Source organism: Bombina bombina, chromosome 6, assembly GCF_027579735.1.
Source record: "Bombina bombina isolate aBomBom1 chromosome 6, aBomBom1.pri, whole genome shotgun sequence".
In the NCBI taxonomy this organism is placed as follows: domain Eukaryota; kingdom Metazoa; phylum Chordata; class Amphibia; order Anura; family Bombinatoridae; genus Bombina; species Bombina bombina.
Window position 1 is genome coordinate 1057433834 of NC_069504.1, and position 21301 is coordinate 1057455134.

The following is a 21301-nucleotide window of genomic DNA, read 5'->3' on the forward strand; positions in this document are numbered from 1 at the left end:
AGGGGTTCATAGGGATAACGTAGGTTGCGGCTGTGTCCGGAGCAGCAGATTAGGGGTTAATAATATAATGCAGGGGTCAGCGATAGCGGGGGCGGCAGATTAGGGGTTAATAAGTGTAAGGTTAGGGGTGTTTAGACTCGGCGTTCATGTTAGGGTGTTAGGTGCAGACTTAGGAAGTGTTTCCCCATAGGAAACAATGGGTCTGCGTTAGGAGCTGAACGCTGCTTTTTTGCAGGTGTTAGGTTTTTTTTCATCTCAAACTGCCCCATTGTTTCCTATGGGGAAATCGTGCACAAGCACGTTTTTCAAGCTGGCCGCTACCGTAAGCAACGCTGGTATTTAGAGTTGAAGTGGCGGTAAATTATGCTCTACGCTCCCTTTTTGGAGCCTAACGCAGCCCTTCAGAGAACTCTAAATACCAGTGGTATTTAAAAGGTGCGGGGGGGAAAAAAACATGCGTAGCTAACGCACCCCTTTGGCCGCAAAACTCTAAATCTAGCCGAATGTAACTATTAGTTATATTGTAGCTAGCTTAGGGTTTATTTTACAGGTAAGTATTTATTTTTAAATAGGAATTATTTAATTATTAATAATGGTTTTATTTAGATTTATTTTAATTATATTTAAGTTAGGGGGTGTTAGGGTTAGAATTAGATTTAGGGGTTAATAAATGTAATATAGTGGCGGCGACGTTGGGGGCGGCAGATTAGGGGTTAATAAATGTAGGTAGGTGGCGGGGATGTTAGGGACAGCAGATTAGGGGTTAATAATATTTAACTAGTGTTTGCGAAGCGGGGTTAATATGTTTATTCTAGTGGCGGCGATGTGTTTGCGATGCGAGAGGGCCTCGGTTTAGGGGTTAATAGGTAGTTTATGGGTGTTAGTGTACTTTTTAGCACTTTAGTTATGAGTTTTATGCTACGGCTTTGTAGTGTAAAACTCATAACTACTGACTTTAAAATGCGGTAGGAATTTTGGCAGGATAGGGTGTACCGCTCACTTTTTGGCCTCCCAGGACAAGCTCGTAATACCAGCGATATGTGAGTCCCATTGCAAATAGACTATACGCAAATTGCGTAAGTTGATTTGCAGTAAGGCCAAAAAAGTGTGCGGTGCCCCTAAATCTGCAAGACTCGTAATACCAGCGGTAGTGAAAAAGCAGCGTTATAACCTGATAACGCTGCTTTTTTAGTATTACGCAAAACTCGTAATCTAGCCGAAAGCAAGTTCTACCTCACAACTTCCTAACTGCTTAAAAGCCACCACTACTCTACAGAAGAGATTGACGTGGACTCAGCTAAACCCAAATCCTTGCTTGCAGTGAAAAGTACCCAAAAAAGGAATTAATTTCTTCAGACACCTAACTTCACCTCCTCCATTGACAGAGGCAAAGAGAATGACTAGGGATTATGGGTAGGGGAGTGACAATTAACTGCTTTGCTGTGGTGCTCTTTGCCTCCTACTGCTGGCCTGGAGTGATATTCCCACAAGTAATTGAATGACGTTGTGGACTCTCCATATCTTAGGAAAGAAATACACATACTGGTCTCGCTGGTACACCAGCAACTAGTAGGTATTTACTTTCAGCATAATAATTTATAAAGTTCATGGTTAACAAACTTTTTCAATGTCATTTATTATCAAACCACATAGACTGACAAATTAATTTGTTCTATATGGGTTTCAGTGTAATATTGTTACAATGTATTTATTATTTCATTTGTGGTCGCTGATTAAAAGTTACTGCACTGTACAATTTGTTGCAGTTATGTCAAATTATCGTAGTATCACCGGTAGGTAACTGTTATGTATCATACAATAAAAGAAACAAAGTAAGAAAGAAAATAGAAAAAGTGTGAGTGTAGTAAAGAATGTATATCTTCTTAAAGGGATACTAAACCCAAATTTTTTTCTTTCATGGTTCAGATAGAGCAGGCAATTTTAAGCAACTTTCTAATTTACTCTTATTACCAATTTTTCTTCATTCTCTTGCTATCTTTACTTGAAAAAGCAGGAATCTAAGCTAAGGAGCCGGCCCATTTTTGGTGGGCCGGCTTTTTGAGTGCTTGTTGATTGGTGGCTACATTTTAAAAAAATGATAATAGGAATACATTAGAAAGTTGCTTAAAATTGAATGCTCTCTCTGAATCATTAAAGAAAATTTGGGTTTAGTATCACATTAATATATTTTCAGGGGTGTGGTAATTCTATCTCAATTTAGCTCTTATTTTCTGTAGTCATGTAACTAAACTATATTATTCAGCATTGTGTTTTAGCTCTCTTATTCAGTATAGTTATTTCCCTTTAAAAACCAGTAGTACCATATATTATGGAAGGACTCAGTAGAATCTTGCATCCAGGCTATCTTTTCTGACATTGCATAAATGTATTTAATTTTGTCAAGTTCTTCAGACCAGTGAGATGTTCCAACCTTCCTGTGTTTGGCCATTCATGCTCTCCTAATTGTACAAAGTATGCAAATTAATGTATTGATATTGGCATTGAATGGTTTAATTCTTTTGTGTAGATGATCCGGTGAAAGTGTCAGGGTCAATGCACTAAGATCACTCAAAAAAGTTGATAGATCGTCACATATCCCTCTTACCTTGAGACAGCTTCACCACATGTGCAAATTTTACCAAATTTATGATGTCAATATTTTTCTTAACTGAATCAGATTGAAGTTTGGCTAAAACTTAAGTTCCCCAGGTTGGGTAGAAATAATGGTGTTAAAACCAAGACATAACAGGTGTTAATCAAAGCTAATAAGCTTTAAAGTTTAGTCCATTAATATCCCATCTTACCTTTGGGCATCTTCTTGAGTATGTTGAACACTTTACTTTGCTGTATGAGTTCCCGAGCTCTGAAGAAGTGCATGCTGGGAGGGAAAATTCCTGTTCGTCTTGACTCATTGTACTCAACCTCCTTCAGATCCATAAGCCTATTGTTGGCATATCTCTCTATCTGTTCCAGCACTATGTTGCCACCTGACCTGTTAATATCCTCTCTCCTTATCAGCACATCTCGGTCCTTCCATATGGGGAAGCCATGTCCAATGCTAATCACTGAGAGCAGTAGGAACCACAGGGAAAATCTGGTCATCTTGCTACTAAAAAATAGGATGTGGACAAAAAGTGTAAAAGGAATATATTAAATATAGCCTAAAGGACCATTAAATACTGTATATTATCATAATCAACAAATGCATAAATAAAAACACAATGCAAAAGTACTTAGTGTGAAATTTAAATGAGTAGTAATTTTTTTTCTGAAAAATTAAAAAAAACAAACAGCTAGATTACGAGTTTTGCATTATGAGTGAAAAAGCATCGTTATGCTTCATAACAATGCTTTTTCCCTAAAGCCACTATTACAAGTCTTGCAGGTATAGGTGTACCGCACACCTTTTTGGCCGTCACGCAACGTCAGTACCACACTTTTAAAAAAGTCCTTTTCAATGGGGCTTCCATATCGCCGGTATTACGAGTTTGCCTGGGAGGCCAAAAAGTGAGCGGTACACTCTATACTGACAAGATTCATACTGCCATCTAAAGTCAGTAGTTATGGGTTTTACGTTACAAAGCTGTAGCATAAAACTCATAATTAAAGTGTTAACACCCATAAACTACCTATTAACTCCTAAACAGAGGCCCTCCCGCATCGCAAACACTATAATAAACCTATTAACCACTAAACCACAACTCCCCCACAACGAAATATACTAAATTAAACTATTAACCCCTAAACCTCTGGCCTCCCACATCCCTACATAAATATATTAACCCCTAACCCTAACACCCCCTAACTTAAAATAAATCTAACTAAACCTTACAATTATTACCTAAATAATTCCTATTTAAAACTAAATACTTACCTATAAAATAAAACCTAAGCTAGCTACAAAATAACTAATAGTTATAATATTGTAGCTATCTTAGGTTTTTTTTTTTTTTCACAGGTATTAACTATTTACTAGCTACCTAGTTAAAATAAATACAAAGTTACCTGTAAAATAAAACCTAACCTGCCTTACACTAAAACCTAACATTACAATAAAATAAATTAAATTAATAAAATGCAATTATCTAAATTACAAAAAAAAATAGACACTAAATTACACAAAATAAAAAAACGAAATTTTCAAACATAAAAACTAATTACATCTAATCTAATAGCCCTATCAAAATAAAAAAGTCGCCCCCCCCAAATAAAAAAAACCCTAGCCTACACTAAACTGCCAATGGCCCTTAAAAGGGCCTTTTGTGGGGCATTGCCCCAAAGAAATCAACTCTTTTACCTGTAAAAAAAAATACTAATTTTATATAAAGAATGCTGATTTTAAAAAGATGCTGTAAGCTGCTATGAGCTGAATAACGGTTAGGTTTTACTTAATCACATTGTTTGCCTGGTGCTTCTATCATTCTGTTTTTGCTCTTCTCCTATAATGCCTGATAAGGTTGGAGAATACATGGCAAGGGATCTGAGACCATTCCTCCATACAGAATCTCTCCAGATTCTTCACATTTCGAGGTCGGCACTGGCAGACTCTCCTCTTCATTTCACCCCACAGGTTTTTCATGGGGTTCAAGTCAGGGCACTGGGATGGCCATGGCAGGACCTTCATTTTGTGGTCACTAAACCATTTTTGTGTTGATTTTGATGTATGTTTTGGATCATTGACCTGCTGGACATGTATATACATACATATACACATTGCAGCCCTTTACAGTCAAACACCTTGTCATATACCATATAAACCTTTATAACTAAACACATTTGGTGAACCAATGAAAAGAGGCATTTGTGTATAGTGACTGATCAGCAGCTAGCTCCCAGTATTGCAGTGCTACTCTTGAGCCTACTTAAGTATGTTTAAAATCACATGCTCTGTCTGAAATGTGGGTTTGATATTATTTTATATATTTTCTATCTGTATCCCCTTCTCAAACAAAACTAAAGAGCCAGATTATGAGTGAAGCGCAAACATTTGCGTAAACATTTGCGCGCGAGCGCTAAGGGGTTTATAGCGGGTGTTTGCACTTTTCGGGCTCACCGCTGGTATTACGAGTTTAAAGTAAATGTGATCGATTGTGCGCAAACGCGATTTACGCTAGAATGATTACCGCGTCCTCAGAACTCTGGTTAACTGTTTTGCGAAACAAAAGTGTCACAAAATACATTAAAAATACATTACAAAGTACACTTACACTCATAATAACATCTAATAAAAAAAAATCTTTAAAAGAAATATTATACACAAAAGTTATAAGGGCTCAAAGATATAAGTGTTAGAAAAAAAAGCATGTAAATGGCTTTGTTGAGATACATACATATACATGTCTAAAGATGTCTGTGTATGTATGTGTGTGTGTATATATATATATGTGTGTGTGTGTGTGTGTGTGTATATATATATATGTGTGTGTGTGTGTGTGTGTGTGTGTGTATATATATATATATATGTGTGTGTGTGTGTGTGTATATATATATATATGTGTGTGTGTGTGTGTGTATATATATATATATATGTGTGTGTGTGTGTGTGTGTATATATATATATATATATGTGTGTGTGTGTGTGTGTGTATATATATATATGTCAATATATGTGTACATATGTATTTATACATGTAGCAGTTGAAAAAGAAATAGAAAAACTGCCAGATCACTGTATATGGTCAGATAACTTAAATTTTAGACAGAGACAAGCACTAAAACAACTAAGCACAGCAAAAGGGGTGATTTTCAAGCCATCTGATAAGAGCGGCAATTTGGTTCTCCTGGATGCGTCATTTTATCTAAATGAGGTAAAGAGACAACTAAATGATAAGTCCCAATATGAAAGACTTCGTAGAAACCCAATGGCACAAATCAAGTCAAAATTAAATAGAATTCTACAAGAAGCCAAAATAGAAGGTCTCATTACCCCTAAAGAGTTTCAATTCATGTGTCCAGTGATGCCAAATTTTTATATAATCCCAAAAGTCCATAAGAATATGTCACATCCTCCTGGAAGGCCGATCTCTGGGATTGGCAGCATCAGTGAACACATTGGGGAATACGTTGATTGCTTTCTCAGACCCTTCCTCCTCTTGGTCCCATCTTATGTCAAAGACACTCCTGACCTCCTAAGAAAGATAGATGTCCTTTCAGATAAACCTGAAACAATTCTAGTATCTCTAGATGTAGTAAGTCTTTACTCGTCCATGTGAACAGTTCCTTAAAACACGAGGACCAGACAGTGATAGGCACACAGCCTTTACTATTGATCTCCTACAATTTATTCTTGAAAACAATATTTTTCAATTTGACAATTCGATCTATAGACAGGTCAGGGGGACAGCCATGGGAGCAGTTTGTGCTCCAACATATGCATGCCTTCACCTAGGGGCATGGGAGTTGGATGTTTTTGAACAGTTTAGTGACTCCCATGTATCCTTATGGATTAGATATGTGGATGATATTTTCATGCTATGGGATGGCCCCCTGACCTGTCTTCAAGAATTTGTCTCAGGACTAAACAGAAATAATCGTAACATTTTCCTCACATACGCTTATAGTGAAAAATAATTGCCCTTTTGGGATATTTCTATCAAAAAAGAAGGCAACTATATTTCAACAGAGAATTATCACAAAAATACAGCTAAAAATAGTCTTTTGGAAGCATCTAGCTGCCACCCAGAACCCCTTAAAAAGGGCATTCCATATGGTCAGCTTTTAAGATTAAAAATAAATTGTTCTTCTAAAATCAAGTTTGAATATCACACTGACATGATGTATAAACAATTCATTGAGAGAGGTTACTCTCACAACCTAATAAAATTTGTCGGTAAGGCTTGCGGTGCTAATGAGCATTTTTTTCTCACCACTTACTTAAGACAACGCTGGTATTACAGGTTTTTACAAACCCGGCGTTAGCCACATAAAAGTGAGCATAGAGCAAAATATAGCTCCACATCTCACCTCAATACCAGCGCTGCTTACGGTAGTGGCGAGCTGGAAAAACGTGCTCATGCACGATTTCCCCATAGGAATCAATGGGGCAGAATCGGCTGAAAAGAAAACTAACACCTGCAAAAATGCAGCGTTCAGCTCCTAATGCAGCCCCATTGATTTCTATGGGAAAATACATGTATGTCTACACCTAACACCCTAACATGAACATGGATCAGCCAATAGGATTTTTTGTACCTTAATTCTGATAGGCTGATAAAATTCTATCAGCCAATTGGAATTCAAGGGACACCATCTTGGATGACGTCACTTAACTGTACCTTCATTCTTCAGTTGGATGTCGTTGGAAGAGGATGCTCCGCGTCGGCTGGCTTGAAGATGGACCTGCTCCGCTCCGGATGGATGAAAATAGAAGATGCCATCTGGATGAAGACTTCTGCCCATCTGGAGGTCCTCTTGTGCCTGGATCGGATGAAGACTTCTGGCCATCTCGAGGATCACTTGTGCCCGGTTGGGTGAAGACATCTCAAGGTAGGGTGATCTTCAAGGGGTTAGTGTTAGGTTTTTTTAAGGGGGGATTGGGTGGGTTTTAGAGTAGGGTTGGGTGTGTGGGTGGTGGGTTTTAATGTTGGGGGGAGTATTGAATTTTTTTTTTTTACAGGTAAAAGAGCTGATTACTTTGGGGCAAAGCCCCGCAAACGGCCCTTTTAAGGGATATTTGTAATTTAGTATAGGGTAGGGATTTTTTTTATTTTGGGGGACTTTTTTATTTTATTAGGGGGATTAGATTAGGTGTAATTAGTTTAAAATTCTTGTAATTATTTTATTTTCTGTAATTCAGTAGTTTTTTTTCGTACTTTAGTTTATTTAATTTAATTGTAGTTAGTTTAGGTAATTAATTTAATTATAGTGTAGTGTTAGGTGTAATTGTAACTTAGGTTAGGGTTTATTTTACAGGTAAATTTGTCTTTATTTTAGCTAGGTAGTTATTAAATAGTTAAGAACTATTTAATAGCTATTCTACCTAGTTAAAATAAATACAAAGTTGCCTGTAAAATAAAAATAAACCCTAAGATAGCTACAATGTAACTCTTAGTTATATTGTAGCTAGCTTATGGTTTATTTTATAGGTAAGTATTTAGTTTTAAATAGGAATAATTTAATTAATTGTAATAATTTTATTTTGTTTTATTTAAATAATATTTAAGCTAGGGGGGTTAGGTTTAGGGTTAGACTTAGGTTTAGGGGTTAATACATTTAATATAGTGTTGGGGCGGCAGATTAGGGGTTAATAAAATTTAACTAGTGTTTGTGAGGCGGGATTGTGGGGGTTTAGGGGTTAATATATTTATTTAAGTGGCAGCGATGTCCGGTCGGCAGATTAGGGGTTAAAATTTTTATTTTAGTTTTTGCAATGTGGGGGGGCCTCGGTTTAGGGGTTAATAGGTAGTTTATGGGTGTAAGTGTACTTTTTAGCACTTTAGTTAAGATTTTTATGTTACGGCGTTAGCCCATAAAACTCTTAACTACTGACTTTTAAATGCGGTAGGAGTCTTGACAGGTGAGGATATAGCGCTCACTTTTTCCAAGACTTGTAATACCGGCATTAGGCAAATCCCATTGAAAACATAGGATACGCAATTGGCGTAAGGGGATTTGCGGTATGCTCGAGTTGTGGAAAAAAAGTGAGCGGTACACCTGTACCTGCAAGACTCGTAATACCAGCGGGTGTTAAAAAGCAGCGTTGGGACCTCTCAACGCTGCTTTTTAAGGCTAACGCAAGACTCGTAATCTAGGCAACCCTAAATAAAGTAAGAAAATTGAATAGGGATGACCTCCTATATTCAAAAAGTGATAAAAAGAGTGAAAATAATTTAAGGTTCATTACAACCTATAATTGCCATTGGCAAAACATTAGAGAAATATTGGCGCAGAAATGGCATATTCTTACTCTAGATGAAAAAAATGTAGGAAAAAATCCACTTATGACCGCGAAATTTTTTTAACCTAAAAGATAAGCTAGTTAAGAGTAGATTTGTAAGGTCTGAACCTGAAAGTAATTGGTTGAAAAAACACCAACAGATTAAAGGGAACTACCCATGTGGACACTGTGTCTACTGCCCTTACATGCTTAAATGTGAAACCTTCTCAGCAAATATTGGTAAACAGTTTGATATTAGATATTTCTCTATTGTAATTCTGTGGGGGTTGTCTATCTCTTACAGTGCTCCTGTCCTCTGTTCTATGTTGGAAAAACGAAATGGATGTTGAAGGACAGAGTACAGAAGCATACAGATGACATCCTTTATGAAAGGGATACATACCAGTGTAGCTCGCCATTTTAGGGAGGCACACAACAGTAGTACTGTCTCTTTAACATTTGTAGGAATAGACAGAGGAATAACAAATGGGAGAGGAGGTGATGAAAATAAAATCCTTTTAAATAAATAATCTAGGTGGACCTATACGTTAAATACAGTCTCTCCATATGGTCTAAATGAAAGAATAGAGTATGCATCTTTTCTGGGCTAGCAGCCAGCAATTTATAGACTGTCTAATGAACCTATTTCAATTTTCCAATATGAAAAACTAAAGAGAGTTTGTTTGATCTAATCTAACTTTATTGATCTTGCTAAGAGAGAGTAAAATAGAAAAAGAATAACTATTTTGTCTTCTGTTGTCATAAGTTATTGATAATGCTATCCTATCCATTAGCATGCTATGTAAATAGAGTGTCCCTTCTTTATTTTACTAACTAATGTAATAGATGTAATAGCCATAAGCTATGTTTGTAAAATAGTGCACACAGGCTTTGGTGAATGTAATTTAGCTTTATGCATAATGTATCACCTATATTTAATTAAGACTAAAAATTTGGTAACTGTTAGGAGGCTTGGTTCTGGCAACCAATGAATTGAAGTGGCAGTACAAATGTAACCACACCCCCAACACTGAAAACCAACAAAAGTCTGAAGACACAGGTGATTAACAGTCCTGACGAGGCCCCTGCTTTCGCTCAGCATTGTGGGGCGAAACTGACATCTACAAACAGTAGAAGCGGTTATTGGAAGTCCGGAGTAAAAAGTACAAAGGCAATAATACTTTACCCATCACAGTCGGGGTCTGTGATGAGCAATGAGAGGTGACTATATGTGAAGGAGGATCAAATAAGTTTCGGATGTCGGAAGTTGCCGCCCCGGTCCTATAATTTACCTGTAAAGAGAATACCTGGTCTTCATATCACTTACCGCAACACTTTGCAAGGCTGCATCTGTCATTTGTCTTTGCAACAACTGAATTTGGCTGTAATAACTACCTTTCACAATATAACAGTCATCTGGCTGGTTAAAGAGGACGTTCTTACCTCCGTTTACTAGCTGGTTACACCTGATGTATACACCGGATGTATGTTTGATTGAGCTCACAATATACTTGACAACAAAGCCTGCAACTTTTGGAGGACGCTTTCACCTTATGCTACAGCTTTGATTTGATCAGGACTCTGAGCTCTCTATGGCCACTACCGCCAAAGTACATCCTAAGGAGGACATTTACAATCTTTACGATCAGGTCGTATATAACATGTAATAGGCGTTAGTTGTTTTGCCACAGTGTTTTTAGTAATTGCTACATACTTAGCCATTTTCATTACTATTAGGGAAATGTACCCTTTTGTTTGTTGCTACTTTGTACTATCTATATTAGCTAGTATTACTTTCCAGTAGTCGTTACCCACTGCAGTGGTATATCTTTACGTTTACTGGTTTGACATTATGCTACATGCCTGCATTAGTGCTGTTTTTATTTGTAATAAATCTATTGCACCTGCCTGAGCCCGTGTGTACATGTTTTTTGATCTGAAAACATCCCCAAACCATATAGTTACATCTTAGATCCGTAAGGAACTTCTTATTTGAGTGCTGCAATCCCCCACCTTTTTCACAGTATCTCATCTAGCTCTACTGTGTACATTTCTTTTTCTCAACTGCCCTGAAGTAATTATCAATGTATGGTGGTCTGCACCTGGTCTAATACGATTAAATTCCGTTTAGACTAATCCCAATATCCAGGTATAAAGTTCCCAACCTTTAACCAAGGAGGGTCCTGGAAATCCTCTCCCATCTATGTTTGTATTTTATATATATATAGTCCCAAAAAGGCATGCACTCAATGGATTTGTGCAGAAGGGTGCTTTAATGGCACGTAGAAAAAACAGTAACGTTTCGGGGACCAATCACCCCTTCATTAGACTAACTTTTTTGGGACTGTACCTTTTTCTTGCCTGCACCCTGGTAGCTAAATTTAGAGGTGGGAGTGCACTCTTTTGTGTAATATATATATATATATATATATATATATATATATATATATATATATATATATATATATATATATATATATACACACTCACCGGCCACTTTATTAGGTACACCTGTTCAATTGCTTGGTAACACAAATTGCTAATCAGCCAATCACATGGCAGAAACGTAATGCATTTAGGCAGACCAACTTCTTAATGGGTTGATTTCCGCTGGTCCTCAGATAACATTTAGGAAAAATCCAAATCTCAAAAATGTACTTGCCCCTAGCCAACTGAGAGAAACTAATAATAATTGGTTACAAACAGAGTGTTGGCTTCTACAAATGTAATAGGGCTAACTGTGTTGCGTGTGAACACCATTAAGATAAAAAACCGACTAAATTAATTAAATCCACTAGTAATGGTTCCCAGTGTGAAATTAATACCCTCTGTAATTGCAAGACAGACTTTGTTGTCTATTTAGTTCAATGTAGCTGCAATTATCAGTATATTGGGCGAACGACTTGCCCCTATAAAGTCAGATTGTTGAAACACATTACAAATATTAAACAGTGTCTTAAATCACACAATCTTTCCCTCCACTATAGAGATATCCATGACCAAGATCCCCATTGCTTGAAAGGGACAATATTGGAAAGTGTTAAAAAAAAAGAAAAAAAGGGGGAGTAGGACCATAGATCTATGACGTAGAGAGTCCTACTGGATACATAAAATGGGGACTCTTACCCCCTATGGTCTAAATAAAGATATAGATCTAGCGGCTTTTCTTATATAATCTATAGGTGTCATTATAACCCAATTGAAATAGAGAGGATTAAACATTATATCATTTCACTAAACAAACACTAGTATGTGAAGAGTAGTTAGTACTGTGTAGATAGGGGTATTTTTTATAAAAATTTGTTCTTTGTCTCATTCATACCCCAAGTGCCAAACCATTTATATCATAGATACTCCCTGTATTAATAACGTAGGTGTTTGTAAATACTTTTTTTAATTTATTATTAAAAAGGTATATGTGCTGCTATGCCATCTCCCCACATGCAAGCCAGTATGCTGCAAATGTGTACATAAAGTATATGCACTATATGAAGCACTTTTTTAAAAATGTTTTGTATCATCTGACTTATATGCATACAATTATACGAATTATATGAAACAAAGTTTTAAAAAAATTATTTATTTTGTAGTAACAATATGTTACTTCAATACACTGTTTTTAATGTTATAGTAGAATGGAAGAGTTGATTAGGCAATATATATACATCTATAATTTTATATATTCTATTTCTCTGCTTAATTGCAGAATATTTGCTCACACATAATTTTTTTCTTTTTGAAGGCAAATGCTATTTCCAGAGATGTGGCACAGCTATGGGCGCCAAGTTTGGGCCATCCTACGCAAATCTCTATATGGGATTCTGGGAGCTGTGCCACATCTTTGGAGATAACAATCCCTTTAGACACAATATTATTTATTTTGGAAGGTACATAGATGATCTTCTCATAGTATGGGATGGTGAGGATCATCTTGTTTCTCAGTTTTATGAGTATAACACCAATCACTTTAATCTTTCTTTTATTATGGAACACAGTTTTACACATATCAACTTTCTGGATGTCACATTGGTGGCTTGCTCCAATTCTATAGAAGTAGACTTCTATATGAAAACAACTGCAGGGAATACAATTTTACACTATTATTCTTGCCATCCACAACATAAACTCTTATCCATTCCCTATGGACAATATATTCGTATAAAAAGAAACAAAATATCAGGAACATGCTGAAGACACATGACAAAGACTAATGGCACGTGGTTACAACACCATAATACTTGATACAACGAGAGAGAGGGTCAATAATATACCCATAGAAAATTTATTAAAATACAAAAAGAGAAAAAACAATTTCAACTCTAAACTTCCTTTTATTACTACTTATAGTAGAGATTATGCAAAAATAAAAAACATTGTTCAGAGTTGTCTTCCCATATTCAATGGTGACAAAAAACTAAATGCCATTTCGTCCAAAGGTTGAAATTTTTCTACTAGAAGGGCAAAAACCCTTAGGATCATCCTTTCCCCTTCAATGCTACCCAAGCAACAACACAATACATGGCTCTCAACTTGTTTGGGTTGCCATAAATGTAGTGGCAACATATGCAAAACTTGCCAATATATTAAAAGTGGAACGAAATTTGAATCGACAGTGACTAAAACAACATATGACATTAGATATAATATAACATGTAACACGACTCATGTAGTTTATCTATTGACATGTAAAGGCTGTAATAAACAGTATGTGGGACGTACTAAACGGGCCCTCAGGGATAGAGCTCTTCAACATCTTAGAGATATCAGTAACCCAGACAGCAACACACCTATAGCCAAGCATTTTAGATATGAACAACAATCTAATGATTCTTTATTACAAATACAAGGTATTGATCATATCCCCAGACACAGGAGAGATGGTGATAGGGAGAGATTATTGGACCAAAATGAAGTATTTTGGATTTTTAAGTTACAATCCAAACATCCGGATGGTTTAAATTCCATTATGGATGTTAATTAGTTTTATTAAATATATATTTAAGACATTTGACTGTAATCAGGATACAGATTAGGATAGTTCTTAAATGAAATAAATAGGGTGTATATTAGTTTACAAGAAATACCTATACACATATTACTGTTGCATATAATTTTTTTTTACCTTATGGTGACTACCTTGATACATATATTCTACACTTTTACATATTTATATTCATATAATAACTTTGATATTATTAAAAATGTTTAACATTATGGCTGTTTTGTATAACAGCAGTACATCATATGGTAATATAACTTTAAATGTTAATTAATTCAGTTGTCTCTTGAGCCAATCAGTGACACCTTTGTCTTAAATAGAGGTCTGTGTGGAGTCTGTGGTATGCCAGTGAACAAGGGCCAGGGTGAGGCCCGAAACATGTTTGGCACTCTCTTTCATCAGATCACAGTGTTTTTCTTATATTTTTTATGGTGATTTTCATGTTTTTTTTTATCTTTTTTCTAAATAAATGTTACTTTTATATAAACATTTTTCTTCATTTTTGAGAGGTACGGAGGATATTTGCTTTCTATATAATTATATACATATTTTTTTAATTTTTATATTTTTAAATCCATTATTTTATATTTATTTTTATTTTTATCTACCTCATTTTTTATACCTTTGCACTAGTTTTTTTTTTTTACCTGTTTCCTATTGGTAATTTAAAATTTTGTGTATTTAACTATTACTTTTAACTGAAAAATAAAAGATGTATATACATTTTATAACTTAAATTAAAGTATACACATACATAACAATATCTGTTAAATACAGCTTAATTTATTAAACCTGCTCACACTTTTAAATTGATATCCCTATTATCGTTGTCTATCAATTCGAGACATAAATTAGTATCCTTATTTTTGTACGATTCATTGAGTAAACCCAGAAGAGTTTTTTCCGCCCGTGTATTCCCAACTCTGTGGGTGTGAATAGTCGCAGCCAACCAGAGTGCGAGTATTGGAAGGGGCGTACCGGCTCCAAACTTTAAATAGAGGTTGTGCAGGTTTTTCCGGTAGTAAACCTCTGATGAAGGTGATTACTTCATATACCTTCTAAACACGTCAGGTGTGTGTACTTATTGTACATTACTTTTACTTGCCAAAAAATCGACTCTTAAAGTGTACCAAACATCCAGTTCCAGAGACTGCAACCGGCCGGTGCAGTCTCCATACTCTGAACATTACAGCTTTCACTGATAAGCTACAAGCGTTACTGTCACCTCATCACATTTAGGTTAACTATTGTAAGTGTTCCTAATCTATTATTTTTATCTGTCACGTCTAATAAACGGAATTACACTATTTTTCCTGTATTTTCTTCTTCCATCCTTGTTTTAGGCCCAATTGCTGTAAGAGAGCGGACCAACGCTAAATAGGAAAAAGAACATAGGAGACAAAAGAACAAAAGAATCAAGGAGGTTGCCAACTTCTGGACCGGGGTTAAACAGAACCCAGTATCAAAAGAAATACAGACGTGACATTGATACATATGCTGACGGATTCCAGTGACATAGAGTACAAGAAGTGTCTTTTGAACTTAAAATACAGAATTTGCCTATCCACTGATCGTATTTCTCACAGGGTACAATCTATACAAATAGTTAAGCAAACGGAGGGTGTGGGTGGCGCCTCCTGGTCTTCTGTAATACGTGGAAATTTTTTTAAATAATAATAAATATAAAATACCTAGTGTCCCCTCTAAATAGGATAGGAACGGTTATTTTAGAACAGTTAATAAGACCTTAATCTCTCAGATTTTATTTCACTTTAAAAGTCTCAATGAGGGAGCGATACTCTGTATCAAAGGTTCATCTATTGGTTAGAGGGGACACTAGGTTGTCAAATCGCAATTTTTTGCCACTCTAAAACAAATGCATAATTGTCACTAATGCTACTCATTTCGAATGTATTTTAAATGTATTCATGTCAAATGTATTCATGTCATATAAATTAGGTGTGTTTTAAAGCATCATCCTTTGTATAGAGTCTGTTACTTAAACCTATTACGTTGTTTTAGAGTTTGCTTTTATTGTGCTTATCTAAGTGCATTTAGGTTCAAGACTCCAGTGTCGATAGAAATAATTGCAAATTTTTACTATTTTTTATTGATTTTGACTTATATTTATGTATTGATGTTTATATATTGAAGGCAGCCACGCGAGATAACAGAATCCTTACCTTTAATACTAGCAAATAAAATTTTATTATAATAATCTGACCCCCTCAGTCATAATTGAGTTGAATCTATGTTAGCCCATCCCTAAAAACCAAAGGATTTGATAGTGAGGCTTTTACAATTATAATTTTATAATTATATATAATTTATTATTTTATATTTATTATTATTTTAATTTTTTTTCCACGTATTACAGGATTCCATTGATGGATTGTTCAACATCAGTTTATACGCATAATCCTGCCTCGACCTTATCTCATACGATTGAGGTAGAAGCTTGTAAGTACAAGACCATAAGGGAAGATATATGGGATTTCTGTATCTATCAGGCATATGCACTTTTTTATATATTCAATACACTTTGCGAACATTTTGTCGTTTAGACAAATATTAACCCCTAGTGGGTCATATTGTCATAATATTGTTGTTTGACATTTTTTTCACCCACCTCTACATATATTTCTCCAACATTGGTGTGTCCGGTCCACGGCGTCATCCATTACTTGTGGGAAATGTTCTCCCCCACAGGGAAAGGCAAGGAGAGCACACAGCAAGAGCTGTCCATATAGCTCCCCCTCTGGCTCCGCCCCCCAGTCATTCTCCTTGCCGCTCTGAACTTCCATTACTGTTACCACGCAGGACTGTTGAAACAAGAGAACTTCAGTTGGGGGTAACAATTTGCAGACTCATCTGCTTCAGGTATGACTAGTCTCCTTCTAACAACACAGGCTAATGCTAGATGACAGTCATTTTTCCCCTCAGGGGAAACGGTAAGCCATTTTTCTTTCACCTCAGCAAAAAAGATAACAGGCTTCCCCTTTTTGTTTTTTATGCTGGTAGACACTGTTAGGGGCTAAATCGATTGGTTTTTATTACAATATTATACCATTTGAAATATTTTATAAGCTCACATACACTTGGGAACGTTTTTTATTGATCTGGCTTGTTTTAGACACCTAAATCTAGTCAGGAAGGCCCCTTCACTCTAGTGTGCTGAGGGAGGAAGCCTCATTTTTGCACTTCAGCTGTGCAGTTGAATTTCAAGGCAGTGCATGCAGATTCATGTGAGAGGGTCCTGTGGTTCAGAAAGTGACTCCAAAAGGCTTTTTTCTGTGAATGGTGACCCCTAAGTAAGGTAAAAAGCTGCAGCAAGGCTGTAGCTGGGATTGTGGTGTATAAAAATGGTTAAATACAACAATTAGCTCCGGTTTGCTTGTTTTAAGAGCTAGAGTCTCCATATTTGCTGTGCAATACTTTCTAAGCATTAAGACACTGGGGTCCAAATTTCAGAAAAATCGGATATTGCCTTCATAGTTTTTTGAACATTCAGAAATAAATGTGTCATTTTATTATTTAAAGAGACAGTAACGTTTTTGTTTAAAATCGTTTTTATTGCATTGTTTGCCTGCCTAAATCTGTTTAACATGTCTGTTCCATCAGATAACCTATGTTCTGTGTGTATAGAGACAAATGTGGTTCCCCCTTCGAGTGTTTGTGATAATTGCGCCATAGCGTCCAAACAAAATCAGGACAGCTCTGTTATTTTTCATAATGTTACCCAAGATGATTTATCTAATGAAGGTAGTGGGGATAGCTCTACATCCTCTCCTTCTGTGTCTACACCAGCTTTACCCGCGCAGGCGACAACTAGGGCGCCAGTGCTTATTTCTATGCAACAATTATCAGCAGTAGTGGATAATTCTATAGCAAATCTTTTATCCAAACTGCCAGTTTTTCAGAGAAAGCGTGATTGTTCAGTTTTAAATACAGATAAAAAGGATGAACAATCAGACGCTGACGATGCCTTATCTATTTTACCCTCACATCAATCGGAATTGGCTGTGAGGGACGGGCTGTCTGAGGGTGAAATTTCAGACTCAGGAAAAATTTCTCAACAGGCAGAACCTGATCTAGTGGCATTTAAGTTTAAGCTAGAACATCTCCGCGCTTTGCTTAAGGAGGTATTAGCTACTCTGGATGACTGTGATTCCATGGTAGTACCAGAGAAGTTGTGCAAATTGGACAAATTTTTAGAGGTCCCAGTGCACGACGACGCTTTTCCAATACCTAAGAGGGTAGCGAACATAGTGGAAAAGGAGTGGGAGAAGCCAGGTGTACCCTTTGCCCCACCTCCTATATTTAAGAAAATGTTTCCCATAGTAGACCCTAGAAGGGACGCATGGCAAACGGTCCCGAAGGTTGAGGGAGCTGTTTCAACACTAGCGAAGCGCACAACTATTCCTATAGAGGACAGCTGCGCTTTCAAAGATCCTATGGATAAAAAATTGGAAGGATTGCTTAAAAAGATTTTTGTTCAGCAAGGGTTCATCCTTCAACCAGCTACGTGTGTTATTACTGTCACTTCAGCGGCGTCCTTTTGGTTTGAAGAACTAGAAAGGTCGCTCCAGAAAGAGACTTCCTATGAAGAAGTCATGGACAGAATTCACGCATTAAAGTTAGCTAATTCCTTAATATTGGATGCCGCCTTTCAAATAACGAAATTGGCGGCGAAAAACTCAGGTTTTGCTATAGTAGCGCGGAGGGCGCTTTGGCTAAAATCCTGGTCGGCAGATGTGTCGTCCAAGACTAAGTTACTGAATATTCCTTTCAAGGGTAAGACCCTTTTTGGGCCGGAATTGAAGGAAATTATTTCAGACATCACTGGGGGTAAGGGCCATGCCCTCCCACAGGATAGGCCTTTTAAGGCTAAGAAAAAGTCTAATTTTCATTCCTTTCGCAATTTCAGGAACGGACCGGCTAATAACTCCACCGCCGCTAGACAAGAAGGTAACGCGGCCCAGCCCAAACCCGCTTGGAAGCCCATGCAAGGCTGGAACAAGGGTAAACAAACCAAGAAACCTGCTGCTGCTACCAAGACAGCATGAAGGGGTAGCCCCCGATCCGGGACCGGATCTGGTAGGGGGCAGACTATCTCTCTTCACTCAGGCTTGGGCAAGAGATGTTCTGGATCCCTGGGCACTAGAGATAGTTTCCAAGGGATACCTGTTAGAATTCAAGGGACTTCCTCCAAAGGGAAGGTTCCACCTGTCTCGCTTATCTTCAGACCAGATAAAGAAACAGGCATTCTTACATTGTGTAAGAGACCTATCAAAGATGGGAGTGATAAACCCAGTCCCCTCCGGGGAACAAGGTCTAGGGTTTTACTCAAACCTGTTTGTGGTTCCCAAAAAAGAGGGAACTTTCAGGCCAATTCTGGATTTAAAGATATTAAACAAGTTCCTCAGAGTTCCATCCTTCAAGATGGAAACCATTCGGACAATCTTATCAACAATCCAGCAGGGTCAATTTTTGACTACCGTGGATCTAAAGGATGCGTATCTGCATATCCCAATCCACAAATCTCATCATCAGTTCCTGAGGTTCGCCTTTCTGGACAAACATTACCAGTTTGTGGCTCTTCCATTAGGTTTAGCCACCGCTCCCAGAATTTTCACAAAGGTGCTAGGGTCCCTTCTAGCGGTCCTAAGACCGAGGGGCATCGCTGTAGCACCTTATCTAGACGACATCCTAATCCAAGCGTCGTCTCTTTCCAAAGCGAGGGCTCATACAGACATTGTGTTGGCTTTTCTCAGATCTCACGGGTGGAAAGTGAACATAGAAAAAAGTTCACTGTCACCGTCCACAAGGGTTCCTTTTCTGGGAACAATAATAGATTCTGTGGAAATGAAGATCTTTCTCACAGACGTCAGAAAGACAAAACTTCTAAAAGCTTGTCGAGTTCTTCACTCTATTCCTCAACCCTCCATAGCTCAATGCATGGAAGTAATAGGACTAATGGTCGCAGCAATGGATGTGGTTCCTTTTGCTCGAATTCATCTAAGACCATTACAGCTGTGCATGCTCTATCAGTGGAATGGGGACTATATAGACTTGGCTCCCCAAATTCAAGTAGACCAGGTAACCAGGGACTCACTTCTCTGGTGGTTGACCCAGGATCACCTGTCTCAGGGAATGAGTTTCCGCAGACCGGAGTGGGTCATCGTCACGACCGACACCAGCCTCTTGGGGTGGGGCGCGGTCTGGGACTCTCTGAAAGCTCAGGGCCTATGGTCGCGGGAAGAGTCGCTTCTCCCGATAAACATTTTGGAACTAAGAGCTATATTCAATGCGCTCCTGGCTTGTCCTCAGCTAGCGGAAGCCAGGTTCATAAGATTTCAGTCGGACAACATAACGACTGTTGCGTACATCAATCATCAGGGGGGAACAAAGAGTTCCCTAGCGATGAAGGAAGTAACCAAGATAATCCAATGGGCAGAGAATCACTCCTGCCATCTATCTGCTATTCACATCCCAGGAGTAGACAACTGGGAGGCGGACTATTTGAGTCGTCAGACTTTCCATTCGGGGGAGTGGGAACTCCATCCAGAAGTCTTTGCTCAGTTAACCCAATTATGGGGCATTCCAGACATGGATCTAATGGCGTCCTGTCAGAACTTCAAGATTCCTTGCTACGGGTCCAGATCCAGGGATCCCAAGGCAACTCTAGTGGATGCATTAGTGGCGCCTTGGTCGTTCAACCTAGCATATGTGTTTCCACCGTTTCCTCTCCTCCCCAGGCTCATAGCCAGGATCAAACAGGAGAAGGCCTCGGTGATTCTGATAGCTCCTGCGTGGCCACGCAGGACTTGGTATGCAGACCTGGTGAATATGTCATCGGCTCCACCATGGAAGCTACCTTTGAGACAGGACCTTCTAGTACAAGGTCCATTCGAACATCCCAATCTAGTTTCTCTGCAGCTGACTGCTTGGAAATTGAACGCTTGATTTTATCCAAGCGTGGGTTTTCAAATTCTGTGATTGATACTCTGGTCCAAGCCAGAAAACCTGTGACTAGAAAGATTTACCATAAAATATGGAAAAAATATATCTGTTGGTGTGAATCCAAAGGATTCTCCTGGAGTAAGATTAAAATTCCAAAGATTCTCTCCTTTCTCCAAGAAGGTTTGGATAAAGGATTGTCAGCTAGTTCTCTAAAAGGACAGATTTCTGCATTATTCGTCTTGTTGAACAAACGACTGGCAGCTTTGCCAGATGTACAAGCTTTTGTTCAGGCTTTGGTTTGAAGCCTGTTTACAGACCCATGACTCCTCCTTGGAGTCTAAATTTAGTTCTTTCAGTTCTTCAAGGGGTTCCGTTTGAACCTTTACATTCCATAGATATTAAGTTGCTATCTTGGAAAGTTCTGTTTTTGGTTGCTATTTCTTCTGCTAGAAGAGTTTCTGAAT

The 21301-nt window shown here is 37.6% G+C and overlaps 1 protein-coding gene across 10 annotated transcripts in view; it reads right to left on the minus strand.

Moving 5' to 3' along the window:
• The window catches only part of ADA2 (adenosine deaminase 2), a 295590-nt gene that overhangs the window by 103123 nt on the left and 171166 nt on the right, over positions 1–21301 (minus strand). For 7 of the 10 annotated variants that reach the window (XM_053718860.1, XM_053718865.1, XM_053718867.1 and 4 more), the window contains exon 2: positions 2805–3109. In XM_053718860.1, coding sequence (XP_053574835.1) covers positions 2805–3102 — 298 coding nt within the window. In that variant the 5' untranslated portion in view covers positions 3103–3109. The remainder of the gene's footprint in view (positions 1–2804; positions 3110–21301) is intronic. The other 3 variants (XM_053718863.1, XM_053718859.1, XM_053718868.1) reach the window with 1 other exon arrangement.